Source organism: Ovis canadensis, chromosome 3, assembly GCF_042477335.2.
Source record: "Ovis canadensis isolate MfBH-ARS-UI-01 breed Bighorn chromosome 3, ARS-UI_OviCan_v2, whole genome shotgun sequence".
NCBI lineage: Eukaryota > Metazoa > Chordata > Mammalia > Artiodactyla > Bovidae > Ovis > Ovis canadensis.
In genome coordinates, this window is record NC_091247.1 from 78,459,863 (window position 1) to 78,485,273 (window position 25,411).

At 43.1% G+C, this 25,411-nt stretch overlaps 1 protein-coding gene across 2 annotated transcripts in view; it reads right to left on the minus strand.

Moving 5' to 3' along the window:
• Window positions 1-25,411, minus strand: part of PRKCE (protein kinase C epsilon) — a 546,536-nt gene that overhangs the window by 153,051 nt on the left and 368,074 nt on the right. For both annotated transcript variants that reach the window (XM_069583410.1, XM_069583409.1), the window contains exons 10-11: window positions 23,440-23,639; window positions 20,715-20,888 (exon numbers count right to left, since the gene is read on the minus strand). In XM_069583410.1, the coding sequence (XP_069439511.1) occupies window positions 20,715-20,888; window positions 23,440-23,639 (374 nt within the window). The remainder of the gene's footprint in view (window positions 1-20,714; window positions 20,889-23,439; window positions 23,640-25,411) is intronic.

The window sequence follows — 25,411 nt, forward strand, 5'->3', positions numbered from 1 at the left end:
AAGGAGGTAGCCTGACCTTAACAAGAGTGAGTCCCCCAGACACACTCAGGCTCACTTTCTGAGACAAACAGTAGTTTCCTCAGCACAAGCCAAGGGTGGGAGTTCCTTCCGTAGGCAAAGGCCGTCCTCTCTCCTGCCACCCCCACAAGGAACATTGCCAGGAGGAGGAGCACTGGAGCGAAGGGGGCTGGGCGAGCCCTCAGATCCAGTCCTGGCTCTTCATGAATCACAGGCCCCGGGCGATTTCTCTCACTGACCTGTGCCTGTTTCCTCATCTATCAAAGGAAAATACACCAGCACCCAGCCTATCTAGTAGGTTCTGTGAAGATAAAGCGAGGCAATGACGCACAAAGGACCCCAGGAAGCAATGTGAGATTGCGTGTATGCTGCCTTCCAGGCACTGTGCTAGAGGCATGCGTGTTATCACTAAGCTCTCCTGGCAGCCTGTGGAGGGGAGCACTACTATAGTTGTCCCTCGGCATCCAAAGGGGACTGGTTCTAGGACCACAGAGATACCAAAACCTGCCAATGCTCAAGTCCCTTATATAAAACGGTGAAGTATTTACATATGACCTACACACAAACTCCTGCATTCTTAAAACATTGATTTACTTGGCTGAGTCTGGTCTTAGTTGGGCACACAGGATATTTGCTGCGTCACTGGGATTTTTTGCTGTGGTACAAGGACTCTGGTTACGGCACAACAGTGAGCAATCTTGGCAGCTGTGGTGTTCAGGCTTGGTTGCTCCTAAGCATGTGGGATCTTAGTTTCCCAAGCAGGGATCTAACCCCGCTCCCCAGCCTTGAAAGGTGGTTCTTAACCACTCGACCTTCAGGGAAGATCATCTCTAGATTACTTATGATACCTAATATGATGTAAATGCTATGTAAATCATTATGTGCATTGCAAATTCAAGTTTTCCTTTTTGGAAATTTTTTCCAAATATTTTCCATCTGTGGTTGGCTGAATCCATGGATGTGGAACCCAAGGATGTGGAGGTACTTCTGCTTTGTGGAGAAGGAAACCAAGATTTGTGAGCTTTCTCAATATCTGGTGTAAGTTTTTTAAAAATCAGACAAAATAATAGGTCTCTGAAAACTAAATGGTTGTTGTGAGATACCCTGTCTCTAATAGGCTGAGAGATGAGTGTGTCTAAGGTGAGAGGTAGTTAAAAAAACAAAAAAGTTTGGATTCTCTCCCATGCTAATTGCAGTCAATTAGTAGGAGCTGTGAGGAGCAATGTGACTGGAATATAACAGAATCCTATTCAGGATTCTACAGCCATATGCTGAAAGGGGGAGAATGATGGATTAGCTGCAAGACACTGTTAAATCAGCTGATTTTAATTCCCCAAATGATTCCTGCTGAGCTGAATCACACTAGCTGTCACTACCATCCTTGCCACAGCATGCCTTTACTGAGCACTTACTCTTCCTAAGTGGGCTTCTCCTATACATACATACGCATGCATGCACACTCATGCACACACACACTCATGCACACACACACATGCAAATCAGCACACACCGGTAAAAAAGCGCCTTTGTGTTGGCCTTCGGATACTTATAATTGGCTTGGAGAGGTTAGTTGAGCTAGTCACACTGTATATTCTGGGTGCCAAGTGAGAAGAGTCATTAATAAACACTAAAGGGCTTTGAATGAACCGAAGGATTCACAGAGGACATGGGCTGTGATTGCAGCAGCTGGAGATCTGGTTAACCAGAGAAGTAGGGCTTCGCCACCCCAAGCTAGGGGAACAGGTGGAAAGCAGGGATCTGCCCGGCAGCATCCAGAAAGTGGACAGTGAAGCTTAGGAGCTGATTGAAATCCAACAGAGGGCATTTTACGCTACAGGCCACTGGCAGGGCCCAAAGTCCCAGAAGAGGGTGGCAAAGTGGGGAAGCTCCTTCCTTGTGTTTGTAAAACTTCTTCCAGGAGCGGTCCATTTCTAATAAAAATAAGAATGGCTACCCCACTAAAATCTATTGTTCCTGTTACTACTCAAAATAGTGTTTACGGCAAGTCTGCTGAAATGTCCATTCCTACACACACGGAGCTTGCTACATCACAAGAAAAGCTGCTCAACAACAGGATGCTCTACAGGTAATGAATGGGAGGACAAGTGCAAGACACACACCCCAGGAAGTTCCTACCTAGCATAAAAGGAAACACAAAATGAAAACTACTACTCTCAGGGAAAAGAAACTCACTTGATCTATGGAAGACAAAGACAGCAGGGATCCTAGGGTTTGGAGAGCAGGAAGACAGGGACTATCCCACATCATGCGAGACCAGCAGAAACCAGGGGTGGACTGGGAGGTGAAAAGGGGCAAATTCATTTAAGTGGGCAATTTCTTTTTGCTGGGACATAATTACAGTGTGCTATGGAGAAGTTTTACTATAGCAGCAACCCTAGGAAACATTCATTCTGGCAATCCTAAAGGCAGCAGCTTTAGATTTTCTACATCCTCCAATCACCTCTGAAAGATGCAACCACTTTTGAGGAGTAACAGTGATGGAAGAGAAGGGACAGCCCTTCACAACCTTTGGCATGGACACATGGTCAGAAAAGCCCATGGGTGATTTGGGTAAGTGTATCTTCTGCCCTTCTAGTAACCCTCACTGTCACATATCACTGCCCTGAGTGATTCTGGGGTGACACGAAAAGCTGAAGTCAGACAGGCAACCAGGAAGACCCTCCAGAGAGGCCCAGTGTGGGTTTAAAGGATTCAGCCACTGACAAGGAGATTTATGGCTGGAGCACCGGTGTTTTCTCTTTGAGTCTGCTGTGCCTCTGACTGTATTCTTATCTGGAAGGTTCTTGAGTGCTGTGATCTCAGTGGGAAGCACAGTGTCCACGTTCTTAAAGGATGGAGACAAGTAAACATACATGTTCCATCCCCAGGATTCAAGGACCACAAAGAGCTGTCAGCTCCATCAACCCACTCAGCCACCCAGCAGCTTCACAGTGAGGACTTTTCACCACTCCCTGATGGGAGGTAGTTTAACTTTCTAATGAGTTTATAAAGTCTTTGAGCCATGGTTTCTGGGTGGACTGTCTTCCTTACATCACAGAAAGGGCATTGAGAAAAAAAGCATGGTATGGGAAGCATTTACTCAAATACGTAGTTTGGGAAGGGGGCCGTTAATCACAGAGCCTTCTGTTTCAAGGACCCCAGTAAATCCCTCTAAACATTATTTCCTTCACTTACATTTTTTAAAAAGGAGAGTGAGCTGGAGGAGTTTGATATTTTCTTACAGCTTCCTTTTTCCTGACTCTCTGTACAGGATGATGTAGTTGTTTACTTTAAGGCTCAGGAGTCAGCCAGCATTGTATAAAAAGCTTTCCCACAAAAAAATAAATAAATAACCATAATAAGACAAACTCCATGATGTTTAGGCAATTAGCAACACATGAACTGGCTTGCTCACGCTCTCACTCCAGGATCTGCTCTTTCCTCCTGCTGCAGCAGCCACACACCCTGGGACTGGGGAAAAGGGAAGACTTTCCATTTTCACAGGGAGATGGGTGGGGGTTGGTGTGAGGGGTGCAGGGGAAGGAGTGGGTGTGGGGACAGTGAATAAAGAAGCTCTTCATTGGTTGCACCACCAACCCTTTGTGAAATTAAATTCCAAGCCTCAGTCTGCCTATCCATAAAATGAGGGGGGGTGATGAAACTGCAGGAAATGTGGTGAGCCAGTCACACCTGAAAGTGGTTATCGTGTTAGCTGAGGCCGCACAGCACGGTGAGCTCTAGCACAACAGCGTGGACACTGCTTGGGTCCCGGTCCCAGTTCAGCTACTTATTAGCCGTGCGATTTTTGGAGAAGGTACTTTACCTCTCTGAGTCTCAGGATACGTCTACCTTATAAGGCCCTTGCGAGGATTATATTAATCAAAATATGTCAAGAGCTTTAAAAATGGTACATAGTAAATGCTGTAAAAATGTCAGCTGCTATTATTTTGGGCTTACAGAAAACATTCTATTAATCTTCGGTGCTGGTGATGGCAGCAAGGAAAGCTATTTTCCACCAGTGGAGGGTATGGGGGAAGGAGGCACGGGAAGGGGCATGTCCCCCACAGAGCATATGTCAGGATCTGGAGAGAACATGTTTGATTCATATAACTGCAAAGCAGTTCATTTATAATATAATTTTGTAGAGAGAGAATAAAGATTTCTATGGTTTTCATAACTCACCAATGAAATGTTTGACGACATCTTCTTGGCTATAAAAGAAGATTTTAGAATGTTGAAAAACACCAAGGTAGTGGAGACTAGGAGAGATTTCTCCCTAAGCAGAGCTGCATGCTGAAAAGGTGAGGCTGGGTTGGGTTACTCCCTGAGAAAGCTCAACCTGTGAAGGGGAGGTCCTAGCCTGGGTTGAAGATGGGCCAGTGTTTCTGCAGATAACCTCGAGACTTCAGCCCCCTCCTGGCCTTGGTCTTGGGAAGGAGATAGGGTCTATGCTTTATCCTTTGAGTTAAACAGACCACGGGACTAGTGGCTACACTTCCTGTCCTTGAGACAGACCTCACTGCCAAAGACAACAGGAAAAACGAGACTTTGGTGGCAAAATAATGATATGTAGACACTGTCCTCAAGCTCATTTTTTACTACAGTGAGAATTTTTTTGAGGCAATATCATTTAAAATGCTAATATCTATAGCAGTTAAGATCTTTTTCATGATCTTGTTCTGCTCTTTCCTTTTATTATATACCTACAGAAGAATATATAAAATATATATTTCAAAGAATAATCAAAACAAACTTCCTTTAGTCATGAGGTGCTCAGTCATGTCTAACTCTTTGGGACCCCATGGATTGTAGCCCACCAGGCTCCTCTGTCCATGGGATTTTTCAGGCAAGAAAGCTGGAGGCATTGCCATTTCCTTCTCCAGGGGATTTTCCCCACCCAGGGGTCGAACCTGTGTCTCCTGCATTGCAGGCAGATTCTTTAGCCGCTGAGCCATCAGGGATAGCAGGTGGTTGCTGGTCTTCAGAAGCTGTTTTAACCCTCTCTGATCGCATCCCCTCCTCCATTTCCCACCAGGAGTAATCACCAGGTAGACCTTCCTGGTAATTATTGCCTTAAACTGCTTTTCTTTATAGTTTCATCATCTCTGCATTTATCTCTAAACAATACATTGTTTAATGTTTCCTATTTGGGGACTTTATATAAATGCAGTTATGCTGCATAGCTCTTTCTGGGACTGACTTGCATCTTTAGTCTGTGTTTCCTTCTTTGTCATCACCAGCTCTTCTTGTTGAGATCTTAGTTTTTAAAAGCACCCTTTCTTTTAAAAGACATCCCTTTAGTCTCCCTAAAATATCATGACAGCAACTGAACTGATTCATTCTGTTCCCTTGGATGTGGACTGTCTGCCATATTTTAGTAATCTGTGGCCAGTCCCTCACCTTCTGTATTCAAATATTATTTCCATACATCAGAGTGACATTTTTGGTAGATTTAAAGATGGGAGAAATGCATTCAAACCTTCCAAATGATAACCATCCTCCAAAAGGAGGTCTTTTCCCCTTAAGTTCCATATTCTTCATATTTTTTTGCAATTTTCTATGTCTCTTCCAGTTTTGTCCAAATGCTCACACTCTTCTCTACTCTTGTCTTTCCTTACCTATGAAGTCTAAATGTCCATTTTTACGGGAATTGGGATTTTAAGTTTCACATCATTACCTTAACCTTTGAACAATTTATGTAGATTTTGACAAAGCCCTGCAACTTAATACTTTTTGCTCCCACAAAAATGTCTATTTGGATCAAATGGGATTTTTACTCATAATCCTGCAAAGTATTAGGGCCATTTCCTACAGATGAGGAAGGAGCATCTGAATGTATGCATTTGGGGCTGAACTTAATGTCTTCAAGATCCAGGAATTAAGGAGTAGCTCAAAGAGCTAAAGAGAAGCTGCCTTTCAGGGGATGTGGATGCATAGGAATCACATGGTTTTGGGGCTGGAAGCATCCATCTATCATTTTAAGTTTTTGGAGGACCCTGTTTGTTTCTGCCCGTGGCATCCACGAGATGCTGACTTCCTGTGTTTACCCAGTGCTGAGGACACTGGGCTCTCTTCAGTTCCCACGGTGATGGGCGGATCCCATCCCCCTCCTGTCCCTCCAGAGGCTAATGTGGTTTAAAGCTGCAGAGATCAGCACTGGGACAGGCGACTAGAGGGAAGGATCCAAACGAAGTAAACAAGCACAACTGCTTCAGACAGGTCTTGCTCCTTGTCACAAAATAATGAGACCACATGGAGCCAATCCCAAAGGTGCTAACAGACTCTCACCACTGTGCTCCTCAAAGATGGATGGGATCCAGGGTTCTTACTCCCGTGACAAAGTCCTTCATATGTGAGTGTCCCTCCCACTTGCAGGAGTATGTGCACTCCTCCAGCCCACTCACAGCACTTCTTCCTCTGACATTCTAAGCTGATTTCTGCACCACTCAATTTTACACAGAATATTTCATTATTTTCTGGCTCCTCTGTGCTCGTCTTACCTTCCTAGATAGACAAGAAATTCTTGGGATAAAGGCTGTGTCTTTTTCCATCACTGGTGAACCCAGTAAGAAGCAAAAGACATACCAGGTACTGGGGAAATACTGGCTGTCTACTGTTTCCTAAAGCAGGATACTTGTTCCCTGACTGATGGGATATATTCCCTGTGTCTTCCTTCCTCCCCCTGTACGGCTCCTCCTGTACTACCATTTTCAACACTTCAGGTCTCAGTGACTCTGCCCAATACCTCTACCCCTCAGCCATTCCACCCAGCAAACCAAGTGCATCTTGCCAACCCAAGGTTTTTTCCTAGTGAATTATTTCAAAAACATTTTATAAAAGTCGTTGGCTTTTGCAAGATGAACAAATCACACCTGCATTTATAATGATTACTTTTTAAAGCCATAGTTTATTTTCAAGTTTTCTTCTAGTGAACCTACTTGTACTTCTTTGTTACATTCCCTTCCAATTTATATACATCAAGAAATATTTCCCATATCTCCAATCAACTCCCTGAGAAGTACAAAACTCCAGGTGAATGAGATCATGGGAGTATTTCAAAATTGATAGCAATGTGTTTCATTTGGTTGCATTTGTGTGGCTTTAGTGTTAATGTTGGTACATCCAGAAAGCCTTCATAAATTAGTGCTTGATAAAGGAAGTTGAATTTAAGTTATTACTTGAAAAACAAAACCGGCATGGGTTGGATAAATGGTGAAAGAAACACAGAGAACAAAGACATCAGCTTCTCCAACCACTCTCATCCTCAGACTGTTACTATGCTGTGTCTTTTGTAAGATGAGCTAAGGCCACAGTCCCTGTCACCACCCAATTCACTATCAGTGGGTCTGGCCCCAACCTATCTGTAGAGCCAGAAGGCTTCAGCTCTAAGAGCCAGGGCTGGGTAAAGAGCTTAGTTCCCTAGCAACCTGCACACAAGTGTTCCAGACAAAATGGATTACATACTGCTGATGAATTCCAAGTGAATATCCTATTGACCCAACAAAGGAGTTAATTTGTACCTTCTGCCACACTAGAGGAGTCAACTAAGAGAATTCTTTTTGTCTATGATCTCTCCTGGCATTCTCTTTGGATTGTCACGGTAAAATAAAATGCTCTGAAGGATTCAAAAAGTGGATGGTTCAACTTCCAATTGCCTCTGAAAGAAAAGAGTCCTCATAATAGGAAGAAGAGGGCCTGTTTTTCCTCTTCTTGCTTTCTGAATACAATTTGGATTGCCTAAAATAATTCCCCTCCCAGCAAGAGTTACTCCAGAGACCCTGGGTAATAGACATAAATAGTCTGATCACTTCACTATATGATAACTGACTGCTGTTTTATTTATACATTGGTCTCTTGAGATTTTGGTTTGTGATCATTAATCCTCAGGAGCCTAATATCCCCTGGGAACTAGGACAAAATGAAGTTTCTGGAAGCCAACTGCCTGGGTCTGCCAGTTCCAGCTGTGTGACCTCTCTTTGGGACCTCTCTAGGACCTCCTACCTAGAAGGTTGATGTGAAGATTAAACAAGTTAATACATGTAAAATGCTTGACATTAAACCTGGCATTTAACAAGTACTACTAAACAACAGCAACAATAATATAAATTGTTGTTCTTTTTGTTATTATTGATCCAAGGATGACCCTGAAATGGAAGGTGATATTATTACTGATCCAAGGATGACCCATCTCTCTCTTTCTCTCATTTCTTGAATTAGGATGGCAGCCTCCAAAGTGAAACCACCAAGGGAGCAGTTCTAAGATGTTCTTTACTGGAACCAGGAATCTTTTCTTTTCATACTGGGGAGTCAGCCCTAATATGTGACATACATCTCCCACTCTGTCCCAGTGGCATGAAGGAGACAAAAGATACAGCAAGAATTCACTGGACTCTTTTGGATAAATAAAAGCACTCAGAAACCACATGGAAGCCAATGTCAAGATGACCCACTTGTACTACCACAGCTCAAGCCACGGGTCAGACAGTCAGAAGGACAAGCTACCTGACTTCTAGGGACACACAATCGAAGATGTGTTCTTCACGTTAAGTAGTCACACTTCTAAACTGACTAGATTTTACAACTGAGAAATAAAAGTAATATAACAAAGCTTTCATCCTCTAGTTGGGCATAGACATTTGGGAGAAGAGATGGCTCTTGGTAATCTTTTGCTCGATGCCCTCTTGAAACACTTGTGAGACTGACTAGTCAGGTTAAGAGGTTGGGCCATAGCCGTAGTTAAGGACATCCGGACTCAGCTTAGGAGACAGGTAATGTACATTTCCTCCTTATGAAGCTAGGTTCATAAGGGGGTTCAGCTCTACCAACAATGGTTTCTCAATTCTGTTTTGTGAACATTTAGCCAGCTGGTCAGAAAAGGTCTTCCCTATAGGCTAACTTGTCTGGAGAGCCTGTGGGTTACTGTCTATGGGGTAGCAAGAGTTGGACATGACTGAGTGACTAACAGGCTAACAGAAATGTGGCAAAGCTCTCAGTCCAGCTTGGGGGTGGAAGACTTACCTATATAAAGCATACTGAAACTGCTAACTGAACAAGACAGACGTGGATAAGACAGAGGCTAAAATTATACTGCCTGCTGTGTGCTAGAAACTGTGCTGTGCTTTTATAAGACAATTGTAACACCTCATGGTAGATCTCCTGATGTGGGACCATTAGTCATTGAAAGTGGGTTTGAATTCGGAACCGTGATGCAAAACAATAGTCTTGTGAACATAAAGGCATTGATCAAGGGAGGATCATTTACTGAATTGAACTTTGAAAAATGAACACTAAATAGAGCACTTTTCATATGATTTTATTGTTGTTCTTTTCTCGCTCATGCATCAGCAAGTTAGTAATGGTCCCATGTATGGTTGCCAATGAGTTGAGTTTTCACAGATCTTCAGAATCAGATTTAGGAATCTTATACTGAAGATAATGTCATCTCCTCTCTTTGTGTCCTTCCCCAATCTTTTATTATGAGCGAGGAAGTCAATGTCCAGAGAAACATCTCAGTCAAGCATCAGCGGCAGGAGCCAGAGCTAGAACCAGAGTGTCTTTCCTCACAAAGCCCTCTTTCCTGGAACCCATGTTCCTTACCAATGAAGAGGGCACACATGAACACAAATAGCCAAATGGGACATAGCTACCCGCTGGTAAAACCTTCAAAGAATCAAGGGCCAGCAGGGTTATCTGAAGTACCTGAGACCATTGGAAGAAAAAGTTCAGGTTAAATGAGAAAATCCTATTGCTGGGTTTCCCTAGTGACCAGTGGTAAAGAATCTGCCTGCCAATGCAGGAGATAAGGGTTTGATCCCTGATCCGGGAAGATCCCGCGGCACAGAGCAAGTAAGCCTGTGCATCACCAGTACTGAGCCCGTGCTCTGTAGCCCAGGAGCTACAACTACTGAGCCCACACGCCATAACTGCTGAAGCTCATACACCTAGATCACACACACCAAGAGAGCCACCACAATGAGAAGCCCGTGTAACACAAGAAAGTTGCTCCTGCAGTTACAGAAAGCCCAAGCAGCAACAAAGACCCAGCACAGCAAAAATAAATAGAAATTATATGTATAAAGAAAGCCCATTGCTTAAGCTGAGTAATCTCAAATAGACTGGGTAGAAGCTTCTCCACAAAATGCCCCACATAGAAAATAACAGTCCACTATCAAAATTCAACTTCGATCTAAAAACAGGCACACACACACAAATAATAATAATAAATTCTGAAATCCAATAGATGAGGCTAGATGGGAGGTCTGACATCAATCAATGAGGAAACTAGCTTTGTTTGGTGAACAGGTTAGATAAATTATACCTCTGGTTTTAGATTTCAAGCTGAAACTTTTAATTTAAATTCAAACATTATGAACCCATTGAAATGTGGGCAAATGACACCTTAGGTCACTTAACCCAACTGCCTGCAACCTAAGTTCTTATTGCTAACCAGCCTGGGGTTGTACAATTGATATTTTCCAGAGGATTAAATGCAGTGCTCCACTTCCTTCTCAAGCAGGCCCACCTTCCTGAATGAAGAGAGAAAACTGAACAGCCTATAGCAACTCTTCCTTCAGAAGTTCTCCTCCACCTCCTGACTCGCGGGCTGTTGAAGCAACCTCCACACAGGTAGATACTTTTTATTTTCCCCTTTAATCCAAACCACACAGAGCTGCCCCGCTTTGCTTCTTAAGTCATCACTGCCTATAAAACCTTCAAAGAATCCTTTACTTTCAGAATAAGTTCAAGCTCCTTGTTTCATACTTTAAGAACTCCAGAGCTTAGCCAAACTCTCCTTATGAAGTGGTCTTTCTCATACCCTCCTAAAGTGAGCCCGTTTTTCCAACACAGCACATCATCACTCACCCTAAATTTGGGGTCAAAGTCCTCCCTCCCTCAAACTTGCTGTGTCCTGCTCCTCAAGCTCCCTGAAGTAATTCCTGCTAACTCCCCACAGAGCACGTTCCTCATCCATAGTAGTCCTTCTCTCCCATAGGAGGCAAGCGTGGGGATGGTTGGTCTGAATTCCAGCTCCATCATTAAACTGTGACTAAGGCTCCCCTAGTCTCAGCTTCTTTCCCTCCCCAGAGAAAGGACAATACCTATACTCCATGAGACTTGGGTAAAATTAAAGAAGTTGGTTCTCTCACAAGCCTTGCCACTTAATAGGTGCTCAGTAAGTTTTTCTTTTCTCTTTAGCACATACTATCTCTATTCTGCTGCTAAGTCGTTTCAGTCGTGTCCGACTCTGTGCGACCCCACAGACGGCAGCTCACCAAGCTCCCCCATCCCTGGGATTCTCCAAGCAATAACACTGGAGTGGGTTGCCATTTCCTTACTGCTTATGTCTACTTTATCATCTGTCCTTGAACGTAAGAGTCCTAGTTCCTGTTATCTCCCAATGGCACCTAATAAGGTTCTAGTACAGAGCAGATTTTCATGGTCAACTTGTGTGTCATTGGAGTAATGTTACAACCCAGCTACATTCCATCCATCTTACTCTTTCTATGGTGGAAAACCTTCCTCAGTGAGCCAAAGTGGTTTCTATTAATGATCCAACTAAACTAGAGACAGCACTCACAGAGAATAAAGGAAACGTATGAGTTTTGAATCTACTTCCATAATTCTATCTCTGCCTAAGTTCCAGGAACATGCCCATTTTAATTATGTAAGGACATATATAATGGAAATCTTCAAGAAATGATATCTGTGTATATATACCTGATTCTACATAGACAGGTAAGAATCATCAAGACTTACTCCAAACTGTCAGCAGAAGTTGCAGTGGCGTTATACTTTTTTTTTCCCCCAAAGTATAATCCTTTCTTCAAATGGTATCTTACTTGGAATACTAACATGAGAAGCAGCTGAAGGTACGACTTCTCTGGGTGGACGGAAGGAGGAACGTGTAGGCCCTGTCTTCACAGCACACCAGGGTCTGTGTGTTCAGAGTGTGTGTGTGCATGTGTGGATGCGCACATACACATACACAGAAACTCCTCAGGCACGTCCACAAAACCTAACTCAGAAACTACAGCTTGGCAGAATAAGCAAATCGTGTAGGAGGTGGGTAAACATACTCCACACCAGTGAAAAAACACCTACTAAACAAACATATATACAAGCATATGACGTCAGAGGAATTTAAATCCCGTTCTACAAGATGCCAATGTCAGAGGTTCTGCAAGTTGTACTCAATTTATGTTACAGAAAGAGAGAAGCACAAACAGAAGGAGGCCGTTCTGCTGCATGGCAGTGAATGCTCTCTCTGGGCATCGCTGGGCAGTGTTTTCTGGTTCACTTACCACTAACATCAGCTCCACGGGAAGCCAAGCATTTTCTGGTGACCTGCAAGCCCCCAGATTCAGGATTTCTCTACGGGAAGCCCTTGGATACTGTGAACTTTAGAAATCATTTGGTTAAAGAATATTTAGTGACAACAGAAATAGCTTCAAAATACCATTTGGTGAGACAATTGAAAATATGATTTCAATTTTAAAAATATATGTTTAAACAGATATGCACTTTTAAACTGGAAATATATACACCAAAATGTTAGTAGTCATTAGAACAATTCTTTCTGTTCTTCTACAAATTTATCAAAATTTCTACAATTAACAAATATTCTTTGTCATAAACAATAATAATAATAATTATTATTATTATTTAGCAAACACCACACAGTATGTAGCATGTTAGTTCCCTGACCAGGGATCGAACCTGAGCACCCTGAAGTGGAAGCATGGAGTCTTCCCTGGACCACCAGGGAAATACCTTACTATTATTGTTTAAAGGCTAAGGCCAGTGGTTTTTGCAGGAGAACAAAGCAATGAATTTACTACTAAATCTCTGGGCAGGTGGCAAGGTGCCCCATGATGCCCACAGCATGATACACAGGGTACCTAGTAGATGCTCAATTAACAGTGACTGAATGGGCAGGTGTGAGGGGCGCATCCTGCTCCAGCCCATTTTGTATATATTCCCTGCACCCATCCCCTATTCCTTCTCTCTCCTCTCTCACAGTTTCAGAAAACAGAAACGCTTCCAGAAACAGGCTGCAAGATTCAGCTACTCTCACCAGCTTAAGGGGCATTTGTTTTTTTTTTTTAATTCCAATCTCACTGAATCTAGGCAAAACAGAGCTGTCACTCTGAGACCCTTTCTCATGTGTATGACAGCATATGGAGACTGGGGAGGGAGTTCAGAGGTGAGGATATGTGAGGTAGGGAACTTGGAGAGGAGGGAGGTGATGGAGACAGAGTAACAACAAGGGTCAACAGGACACCTTGATGCCAAGCTGGGTTCCAATACAGACTTGCGTGACTTCTCTGGGCCTCAGTTTTCTCATCCATAGAAGGAAGTGACCTTACTTAAGTCACAGAGATGTCATCACAAATGTGTAGGATGGCTGAGCTAAATGAAATGAAGGCAAAAGTGACTGTCCCATTTAAATGCAAAGTTTCCTTGGAACAAGGAAGTTGCCTGAGGCAGCGGCATCTTGGATTACCTGTACGTTACATTACATTCACACATACACACACACAGGTATCTCTTTGCTCCAGGGGGTACAGGAGCCATAAGGAACTCTACAGCCTTTCCTTTCGTCATGCAGAATGCATCCTGTTATGTCACCTCTGTGAAGCCTTGCTTATGAAAACTGTGATCTCTCCCTACCTGCAGTGGGCACCCCTGGTCTGCTGCACACAGACTCACCCCTCCCCATCACACACACACACACACACCCACACACCCCACACACACACACCCCCCCCCACACACACACACACATTCTTTCTCTCCTCTCTCCTTCCTCCCCACCACCTCCTCCATCTCAGTCCCCACCAGCCCTCCACAGGCTTCAAGTGAACAGCCAACTATAATCCCACTATTCTGACAGAAGACCTATCACAAAGTCTTGTAAGGCCCCATAGTGATGTGTACACTGCAGGCCCTCACTGAAGATGTTTGGTTGTCTGATTAAAAGCCATGGCTCCATTGACCAGCTTGCTCTAGGACAGGATGGTCTTTAGAAGTAAAGAGAGTTTGCTGGAGTCTCATCAATTTGGCAATGGCCTCTGCCAATGCTGAGCCTATACCCTCTACCATAGACCTCATTTCACTGAAATCTGTTAGAAACTATTGAGGCTATCTCTTTTATTGGCAAATATATTGATTCCCAGGTGTCTGCCTGACCCTCAGACCATTTCATGGTACTGAACCTCTCAACATACTCTTGCCAGACACTTGTCAATCCTATCAAAGCCTCTTCATGCACTCCGATACCACACTGCCTGGGAAGGCATGCTCTAGTACAAAAGAGACCCATACTTCATTCTCAGCTCTTTTAGATTTTATTTGACATAGTTACCTCTTTAAAAAGAAAATCTACCGGTGGCCTAATTCTTACTCTGCTTTTTGTTTTTGTGTTTGCTGCTCTTCAGAACTGACAGTCATAAGAGACATCCGAGTTCCTTGAAACCACAATTTTCCCCCTGCATCATCAACACTCCTTTCCCGGCAGTTTTCACCCCCTGCTCACACAGCTTATTAAAACTCATTTGAAAAATATCTCCAGTTGCTTTTTAAGGATTTTTCCATCCTGCATTTCCCCCAGGGCAGCAAGGAAGGTTGGATGAGGGAGATTCTTTAGTTCACTCTCTGTTTCCTCCTTAGCAACTCACACTGATCAAGCCCTCCATGAATCTTCTTCCCAGGCCTGGCAGGAAATGCCAAAGGATCAGGGATGGGGACAATTACGTAGAGACTCTTATTTTGAATGAGAAAAAAAATCATGACAAATTTACTCAAGTCAGGTTTTGTTGGAAGGGATGATTTCACAAGGGAGATCATACTCAGCAGCTCAAAATGCCTGAGAATTTTCTTTCTAATAACCAGAAAAACAAAAGCAAAAACAAGCCTACCCCTCAGTGGCTCTCCCATCCTCAGCCTTCCACGGATGAGGGAAGGCGGAAGAGGCAATTCCTGAAATCATGCCTCCTCCTAAGCCCTGACATTAAGTAGCCCATAACTTTTAGAGCCCAAAGAAGCAGGGTCCCAGTATTGCCTTTCCCCCTCTACCAATGAACATCTGATTCTGCAGATGCAGGAAACCTCCCTCTTCATTTCCCCAACATCCTCCCTTTCTTCCTCTCCTTCACTGCAGTTGTTAAGCCATCAACATTTCCTTGGGAAAAGCAGGACACACACTGAGGTAGGAGTTCCAGTGCTGGAACAATCACAATGAAAATGAGAGTAGGAGATCAGTTCTAGTCTTCATAAGCATCTCTTTTCCATCATCCTCTTTACAAATGCTACCCCTGCTTAAAGGTCCAAGTTAGGTGCCACCTCTTCCAGGAAGCCTTCCCAATAGCCTTTGGCAGAGCTTCAAATGAATCACCTACAGAGCTCCACTAGAAGAGTTACCGTGCTGTAGAGTATCACTTGCTGCTTATCTATCTCCCCACTAAACAGCAATCTTTATGCATTCAGAGTTAGTATGTTTTGAGTTGTGTAGCCTCAGTAATGTCTAGCATACAACAGATGCCCAATAAATACGTGTATATTCACTGAATTAATTATAGGCTTTACTGCAGTGGGTTGCTATGCCCCCTCCAGGGGATCTTCCCAACTCAGGGACTGAACCCAGGTCTCCTGCATTGCAGGCAGATTCTTTATTGACTGAGCCACCAGGGAAGCCATATATTTTTTAAGCAAGAAATTATTGTGTGTATGAAAATATTAAATATGCTGTTAATCTAATATCAACCATTAAGAATAAGTTTAGAATATGAAAATTTTAGTTTCTCATCCATACCAACAGCTAGTACAATGCTTATAATTCTTTATGGCTATGTCAAACAAATGCAAAAAGGCAAAATGGTTGTGTGAGGAGGGCTTACAAATAGCTGAGAAAAGAGGAGAAGCTAAAGGCAAAGGAGAAAAGGGAAGATATACTCACTTGAAAACAGAATTCCAAAGAACAACAATGAGAGATAAGAAAGCCTTCCTCACTGATCAGTGCAAAGAGACAGAGGTAAACAACAGAACGGGAAAGACCAGAGATCTCTTCAAGAAAATTAGAGATACCAAGAGAACATTTCATGCAAAGATGGGCACAATAAAGGACAGTAAAAGTATGAACTTAACAGGAGCAGAAGATATTAAGAAGATGTGGCAGGAATACACGGAAGAATGATACAAAAAAGATCTTAATGACCCAGATAACGAGGATGCTGTGATCACTTACCTAGAGCCAGATGTCCTGGAGTCTGAAGTCAAGTGGCTTTAGGAAGCATCACTACGAACAAAGCTAGGGGAGGTGTGGAATTCCAGTTGAGCTATTTCAAATCCTGAAAGATGATGCTGTGAAAGTGCTGCACTCAATATGCCAGCAAATTTGGAAAACTCAGCAGTGGCCACAGGCCTGGAAAAGGCCAGTTTTCACTCCAATCCCAAAGAAAGGAAATGCCAAAAAATGCTCAAACTACTGCACAATTGCACTCATCTCACATGCTAGCAAAGTAATGTTCAAAATTCTCCAAGCGAGGTTTTAACAGTACATGAACCAAGAACTTCCAGATGTTCAAGCTGGTTTTAGAAAAGGCAGAGGAACCAGAGATCTTGCCAACATCTGTTGGATCATCGAAAAAGCAAGAGGTCCAGAAAAACATCTACTTCTGCTTTATTGACTATGCCAAAGACTTTGATTGTGTGGATCACAATAAACTGTGGAAAATTCTGCAAGACATGGGAATACCAGACCACCTGACCTGCCTCCTGAGAAATCTGTATGCAGGTCAGGAAGCAACAGTTAGAACTGAACATAGAACAACAGACTGGTTCCAAATAGGAAAAGGAGTATGTCAAGGCTGTATATTGTCACCCTGCTTATTTAACTTATATGCAAAGTATATCATGTGAAACGCCAGACTGGATGAAGCACAAGCTGGAATCAAGATTTCCAGGAGAAATATCAATAACCTCAGATATGCATATGACACCACCCTTATGACAGAAAGCGAAGAGGAACTGAAGAACCTCTTAATGAAAGTGAAACAGTGAAAAAGCTGGCTTAAAACTCAACATGCAGAAAACTAAGATCATGGCATCTGGTCCCATCACTTCATGGGAAATAGATGGGGAAACAATGGAAACAGTGACAGATTTTATTTTCCTGGGCTCCAAAATCTCTGCAGATGGCGACTGTAGCCATGAAATTAAAAGACGCATGCTCCTTGGAAGAAAAGTTATGGTAAATCTAGACAGCATACTAAAAAGCAGAGACATTACTTTGCTGACAAAGGTCCATCTAGTCAAAGCTATGGTTTTTCCATTAGTCATGTATGGATGTGAGAGTTGGACCATAAAGAAAGCTGAGCACTGGAGAATTGATACTTTTGAACTGTAGTCTTAGAGAAGACCCTGGAGAGTCCCTTGGACTGCAAGGAAATCAAACCAGTCAATTCTAAAGGAAATCAGTCCTGAATATTCATTGGAAGGACTGATGCTGAAGCTGAAGCTCCAATACTTTGGCCACCTGATGTGAAGAACTGACTCACTGGAAAAGACCCTGATGCTAGGCAAGATTGAAGGCAGGAGGAGTAGGGGATGACAGAGCATGAGATGGTTGGACGGCATCACTGACTCAATGGACATGAGTTTCAGCAGGCTTCAGGAGTTGGTGATGGCCAGGGAAGCCTGGCATGCTGCAGTCCATGGGGTTGCAAACAGTCGGACATGACTGAGCGACTGAACTGAACTGATGTCAATCTTGAAGAGCACAGTGCCTTTATAAAGTAAGAATTGTGCCCAGGGATTTTCTTTTTTTTAATTGTAAGAAGGAGGGCCTGAGAGAAATGAGGCTACTCTCTCTCAACTGGAGTAGGAAGTCTTTTTACCTCCTTCTCATACTATATGTTTGCTACACAATTAAATACAGTTTTGTAGATTTTTCCAGCTGTTTCAGGTGATTCTAGCATCCCAAAGAGCATAGGGAGAATTCCAGTCAAACACACTGGTGTGAATTGATTGAATTTGATTGAAACTGAAGTTACTGGCTTAATTTGAGGGCCTTCTGCCTTTTCTCACAAGCACTAGAGCCATTTCATTTGCTTTTTCCTTCTAGATCCCATGGAGAATGATCAGAGCACAGGAGTCAAGAACAGGTGGGCTTGGCACAGAAAAGGCCACAACAGTCTTTACCTGTAACTTGGTCATTTAGTGGGCTGTTATAACCAGACCTGACATCACAATTGGCGCCAGAGGGTTTACACAATCATTGCCATTGGTCACCATACCAGACTGGGGACCCTACGCACTTCCAAGTCCTTTCAGGCAATCTGCGTAGTGCATGGCCTGAAGTCATGTGCAGTCTCTCAGGAGCTTCGCAAAGGAATGCTTTTGTAGGGGCTGTTTCTTCTACATACCAAACAATAAAGGCTCACCTAAAAATAATTAAACCCTGCTTAACACCATTTCTGCTCTCTGTGTCATAATTAAGCAAGAATGAAAGAAATCTTAATAGGATTGTAAACAGGTCTTGTGTTCCTTAATCATGTGTTAGAGACTTAGTCAAAAACAAGTTTACGAAGGCTCAGAAACACCATCCTTTCTTTTCGGGAAAAGCTAAACTAAAGCTGTGCTGTACTATGGCCACTGAAGTCAGCTCCACTCCCACCCAAGTCCTGCTCCCGCCCTCCCCACTGCAGGGCCTGGATCCAACTCCTTCCTCACCTCTGGACTCTAAGGATCACCCCCTCCTCTGAGTTCTCCTGGCTTGAACACCTCCACCCAGAATGTAACTACTCAAGGCTGTTTGCTGTGGAAGGTAGTACAACCCCCTCATGCCTTATTGAGTAAAGTCCTCCACTTGAGAATCATCTTCCTTTTTGCTGATAATTCCACATCCAGAACCTACCTCAGAGTCAGGTGAACATCAGCTATTCTTTAAAATCATGATGACTGGTTGCCATAGGAAAAGCCACATTTTCTAACCATTAAGCTGGGAGGTTATTCAATGATTCCTCCTAAGATTTTTTTCACTAGTAAGCTAAGGTCCTTTGGAAAGATTAAACTATGATTTGCTTTGGAAAAATTAGATGAACACACTATCTGTCATGTTAAGTGAGATGTGCCATGGTCAACTGCATGGTCTGGGAATTGCTCCTGTAACTGTGGCCACCTGACATTGGCCTAGGAAAAACCTCTGACCTACAGAGGTAAGCCCCTTCTCTCCCCAACCTTACCCTCTGGCCACTCAGACACCAATTTCCATGTCATTTGGTCACTGTTCTGCCACAAAGAAAACCCATGGTATCATTAGATACCATTTTCTGCTTCAAGAGCAGTCACATAATGAGGACCCTAGCCTTGATATTCTAAATGCACAGAGGAGAAAACTGCTGACCCTAAAGACATCAATCCCACTCCTCATTCACCAACACTGCAAGGAAGCAGAGCCTCTGCTGGCTCCCCAGGTCTACCACGTACAGGTCCCTACACAAGGTCCCTACAGCTGGACTGGACCTCTCTTGGGATGTTGGACCTCTTGGCAATGTGTCCAAAGAAAGCAAGCTAGTGTGGAACCCTGCTAGGAAACCAGCTCAGATAGTAAGAGATAAGGCGCAGCTGCTACGGGTAGGGGAAGTGGGGTAACACAACATGGTATCAGAGCAGTCCCCACTAAACTGGAAGTCCCAGAGGTGAGATGGTAGCTCGGCTGCGAATACCAAGTGTCTGGGTCAAAGACTTACTTGTCTGAAATCTGATTTTCACATTGGTGCAAAAAGCAGAGCAGAAGAGAGAATTTTTAAAAAAAATCTCCCACCCCTCCATCTCTGAGAGCAACCAGCTACTATGTATGAGGCCCTTGATAGGCACCATGGAAGATAAAGAAATACAGGATAAGTTTCTCATTAATTCAGAATTATTCTCAGGCGGAGAAAAGAGGAAAGCTGACCTCATGACTGACTCCATAATGTGCTTGCAGATTATTTTCATTTCTTTACTGCCACCTTCTGGTCTCTAGGCACCTACATGGTAATTTTAAAATGCTACCTTAAATTTGTGATTCATGATGGATTTTTTTTTTTTTTTGACCGTGCCACATGGCTTGCAGGATCTTAATTCCCTGACCAGGGATTGAACCCCTGGCCATGGTGGTGAAAGAGCCAAGTCCTAACCACTGGACCACCAGAGAATTCCCCATATGGCATTTTTAGTACTTGCTCACACCCTTTACCTCATACGATGGTACACAGATTAGACATAGTTCAGGTGGCCTTTATTCTATTTTCATTTGATCTGAGGGCAACAACAAATTTAAGTGATTTGCCAAGAGACAAAAAGTTAGGAGCAGAGCAAGGATAAACCATGCCTGCTGTTTTATCCAAGGAGCAAACACCGGGGTTATTCATTTGACTTTCCTTGTCCAGCTACATTCATAAAGACTTCCATAACCCTCTCATTCCTTCACAAGTACACCCTTGAGTGGAAAATCCCTTACTCTTAAAAAAGAGAATGCTGTTCAAAGACTCCCTGATCTTTTCAAGGGTAAAATCCATTCCATTTTACAAGGTCTCTGATAAAAGAATGTAGGGGATCTGTGATTGATTTTTAAGATTTTATCTGACAGGCAAAATACTATAGCATCCTCCAGCACAACCCTCAGATGGCATCCACCAGCTTCCTCTTAAGCATACCTTGGTCTGGAAGCAGCAATAGAGCTGGGTTAGGTACGGATGTTTTCGAGCCAGAGCCAAAATCCGCTTCTCTGTCATCGTGCAGTCCACATCATCATCCTGAAGGATGACATCCTTCTTTAGGACCTTCACGGCATAGACTTCATCTTTGCCTTTGAGCTCCGCCAGCATGACCTATAATTACCCAAAACCACCCCATAAGTCTATATATATAGGAAATTAAAAGAAACCCAAGTCAATACGAAGTGCTTTGAAAACTAACTCATTTTATCTTTAATTTTAAATAGTATTGTAGTATTTAAAATGTAAAGACTATCCATCCTGATACAGCTACTATAATTTATTTGCTTTTAATCTCTAGCACTGTGTCCAGGCAAAGAAAAGTTCAATGCACATTTGTTAAACAAATTATATGAACATATTAATAATTATTTCATATGTTCATATAATTTGTCATACTTGCAATGAGTACAACAAGTATAGCATCGATTTTTTAATTGAACATTATTTCATAAGCATTTCTCTATATAGTCTCCATCATATCATGGTTGCTGATACTCAGTTCAAGTATAACAGTTTATTTAACCATGTACTTCAAACTAGTTTCATCCAATTATTAAGTATTATATAAATAAATTGCTTCAGGTGGTTTATACATACAACTTTTCTTTCTTTGAGATCATAGCCTTAAGATAGAAAATCTTCAAAGTGAATTATAGAGTTAAAAGTGTACATTTCCTGACTTTCAAAAAGGATATACTATATAATCTGCCACTAGTAATGTAGAAGTGCTTTAGTTTCATGTACATTCACTAATGTTGGTACTTTCACATAAAAAGCTTTGCTTATGTAATGAGTGTGAAATGTTTCCTCAGTGCTATTTTAACTTGTAATGAAACTAAAAATCTTTGTTTTCTATTTTCTTTTTGTGCGAATTATTGTCCTCTGTCCAGTTATCTACTGTTTTATACCACCACATTCTTTAGGAATCCTTATGAGCTTGGTATATAAAGTTACTACCACTTTAATTTCTGCAAAGGTTTTTCTAAGCCTGCCATATGATTTTCTGCTATTTTTTCTATTGAACAAGGTCCTCTATTTTTTGTAGTTGAATCTGTCCTTATTTACCTTTATGATTTCTTCTACAGCTTTAAAGCTGGAATGTGATTCCTTCTCCAGAGAGTGAATTAATAGCTCTATTTTCTTAAAGTTTTCCTATCATTTGATATTTTTGCACTCATTTCCCTACAGATGTGACAAGATTTTCTCCCATTAAATAACTCGTAAATACAGTATTTCAGTCATCAGAGCTAAAGAGCAGTAACTCAGAAGCTTAATGAGGGCATTCAGGATGTTACCCTGAAGATGTTTGTCACCCACATACAATATAAAGTTTTAAAACTGGCTCAAACTTTGGCAGCAACTTTTCTGAAGAAGCAACCCAAATGCTCCCAAGTCATCAAGGTTCACATCCTGCTTACATCCTGTGGAAACCTGGAGCCTCTGAACCTGCTTCTTTCCTCTTGAATCTTGCTCAGAATTAAACCAGGTCCTGCTTACATTCCAGAGTTATGCCATCAGAGGACTGGGGTCTGCTTCGTACATAACCAGTCTCTGAAGAATTTGATTGCTTCAGCCTTTGCTATTAGAGTCAATCCCACCAGTGACTTTTGCTATTAAGTCAATGCCACCCATAGTCTCAGGATGAAATGTGGCAGGTAAGATGGCTGAGAACCAGGTCTCATCCTCTGGGGGCTCCAGAAAGCCACTACCTTTGGAGAGAAGTGGAGCAGGTCTATAGCTTAGCCTGCAAAAGTCCAGGATGCATAAGGGCATGAGATCCCTGGGAGTTCCCAGAGCCAGGCACCTGGCTCCAGAGCATGGCCACCTTACTCTAGGAGGTCCTAGAAAGGTGACGCCCATTGATCCCAGGCATGGCTTTGTGATAAGCAGGGAATAAGCAGGGGTCTGAGCTGAAATGTTATCCAGTTTCCTAGGTTCCCTGCTCTTCCATCTTCTAAAATAAACTGGGGTTATTGTGTCCATCTCATCCCACCTTCAGAATGCTGGCTGGTCACCATGAAGGCTTTAATGGGCACACTCTGCACCCACGCCCCAGTTCACTGTGTTGGGCTCAGGGGAGCAGGAGAGGAGAAGGGCTCCGGGGGAAGTGGCCCCTGATCAAAGACCTGAGATGCCTGTGCTCATTCTCTCGCCACAGGCGCAGGATAAAAAAGACACTTAGTCAGTGCCAGAAAAGTCACTTAAAATAACATTTAATTTACAAAGTAATACACTCTAAGATTTCCTTTGAGCCTCAAGTTCACTCAGGGCAGAGATGCTAGAATTAATTTCCAAAATTTTTGTAATGAATTAAGAAAACAGAATTTCAGATGGATCTCTGAAAGGAAGAAAGCTCTCATGACTATTATTGATAATGGGAGGCCAAGCACACATAAAGCAATTTAAACTGCTCTGAGTGCTTTCTTGCCCGCTCTCTCACTTGGTTCCTGCTCCTGTTTGACAAATGAGAACAACTGAATCCCAGAGAGGTGGAATGACTGTCCTGTAGTCCTGCAGCCCATGAGCAGCACAACCCTGGTTCCTGTCTCCTTGGCCTCAGGCCATTCTCACTCAACCAGGAAGGAAAACATAACCAGACCAGGATGAAATGTTCATCACATTTTGGATCAGACCAGCAGTTCTGCCCTTGCGTGCCACAGACCTTGCCGAAGCTGCCTTTGCCCAACACCTTGATGAAGTTGAACTCATCCAGGCCCAAGCGCTTGGCCTGGCCTTGCCGGACTTCACCATTTTCACCCAGGCTTGCCAGCTGACCATCGGTGGATGATGCCGCCCTGTGCTCCTCCCCTCGATTGTCAAATGACAAGGCCTTCCGGATGTTGTTTTCAAGTTCTTTTATTTCTAGGACCAAGGGTGACAAGATATGGCATTAGTGAGCACCTCACAAGCCCTTCCTGTTAGGATCTGATATTCAAAATGTTCCCCCCCGCACCACGACTCTCAACCCTCCCTCTGGTTCTTCACAGCAACAGACGCAGCGACGCACTCCTGTAAGTTCCTCCATTTGCTCTGCACACTTTCACTGGCACCTAATTAATGCACAGCAAGGCCTAGGAACACAAAGAGAAACACGGTCCCCGCCAATTCTCTCCTTCAGATCTGCCTTTTATTCTGGGACGGGGCCACCTCTCTGAAAGCCCCCTTCAGCCGGTAGCCTGTTGCATTGTTCTAGGTGTAGTGCAGGAATCCTGGCCTCCCAAAGGCAATAGGGATCCTTCAAGTTTCCTTTGAAAAGTAAAACAATGACTAATGGAAAACCACTGTCACAATAATTATTGGTGAGGTAATTATTTCAATAACTGGAACTAAGAAGCCTTTACCTTCTAAGGGACTTTACTTGGCTTTATTGCTGGGTTTATTCTAAATACCCATCTTCCATAAGGTTATTTAACCAAATGAGCAGTGGGCTTATCGTTAACAAAAGAATTATGTCCCTAGAGTGACATGTTGCAAATTTATCTCAGATAGGGCAGGAATTCCTCAGCAGTTTCATAACTATGACACAGCCTTGTGCTGCTGCAGAGTATGTGACCTGAATTAACCTGGGGATGATAACGCTGGGTGACCCTTTGACCTTTTCTATTTGAGAAAACTGTTAGCTATACATTCACCAAGACATAGGCTCCTTTGTGTAGAAGTGGACATCTCGAGCGTAATCCAATTTTAAAAGATGCTTGTGAATAACTGGGATCACAGGAGGGAAACACAAACTATTAACCTTTGGGAATCAGAATCAAGCAGGAGTGATCAGCTGCTGCTTGACATAAAGACAGCTTCAGCTCCTTTACAGAACGGAGGCCTATGAAGGCTCCATGGTCTGCAGGCTTGACTTCTCTGAGATGTGCCGGGACAGAGTGCAGGGGAGAGGTGAGGACAGCTTCCAAGTCTACAGACATGCCCGTGCCAGCACCGCAGTTTTCTATCACTTACTCTTAACTAAGTATAACTTTTGCTCTCAGCATAGAGCTTCTACTCATAACTTACAAGCAAGTTATTAAGTGAATTTTGGAAAACAGAACTTGGATGCTGGGGATATTAAAACTTGAAGAAAGTATCTTTCTATGTGTTCTTACAACAGAGAGAAGAGGAATTGTGCCTTATTTCAGTTCGGCAATAATGCACTGTCTTGCTAAGAAGGTTTTCACATCTATTTGTCCTCACAATACGGCTGGGAAATACTGTACCTTCACGGACGGGGGACAAAGAGAGGTCCTGAGGGGCCTGGTGTCCTGCCGAGGCTGGACAACAGGCTGGGCAGGAACCAGGCCTACAAACCTAGTTGCCTCATGCTTGCCTGGGGTTACTTTATCATATGACTCTGTCCCCTTGAAGCTCTCAAAGGAGCTCTCAGTCTTAAAACAGCAAAACCTGAAAATGCCCACATTGAACAGGGACAGCATCTGCTTGTTTGGAGGCTCCGGGGAACCACTGGATTATTTAGGAAGGGCTCAAGCCTCTTTTGAAAGGAAGCAGAGTATAAAGGTGCAGAAAGTTAATCAGAGAAGCATGAAGAGGGACTCAGATCAATTATTTTGTGACTTCAGGACTGGCATACCCCCTGCAGTTGTTTTATTTACTTCTAGGGAAGAAGGGCTGGGTTGCAGTGATGACCT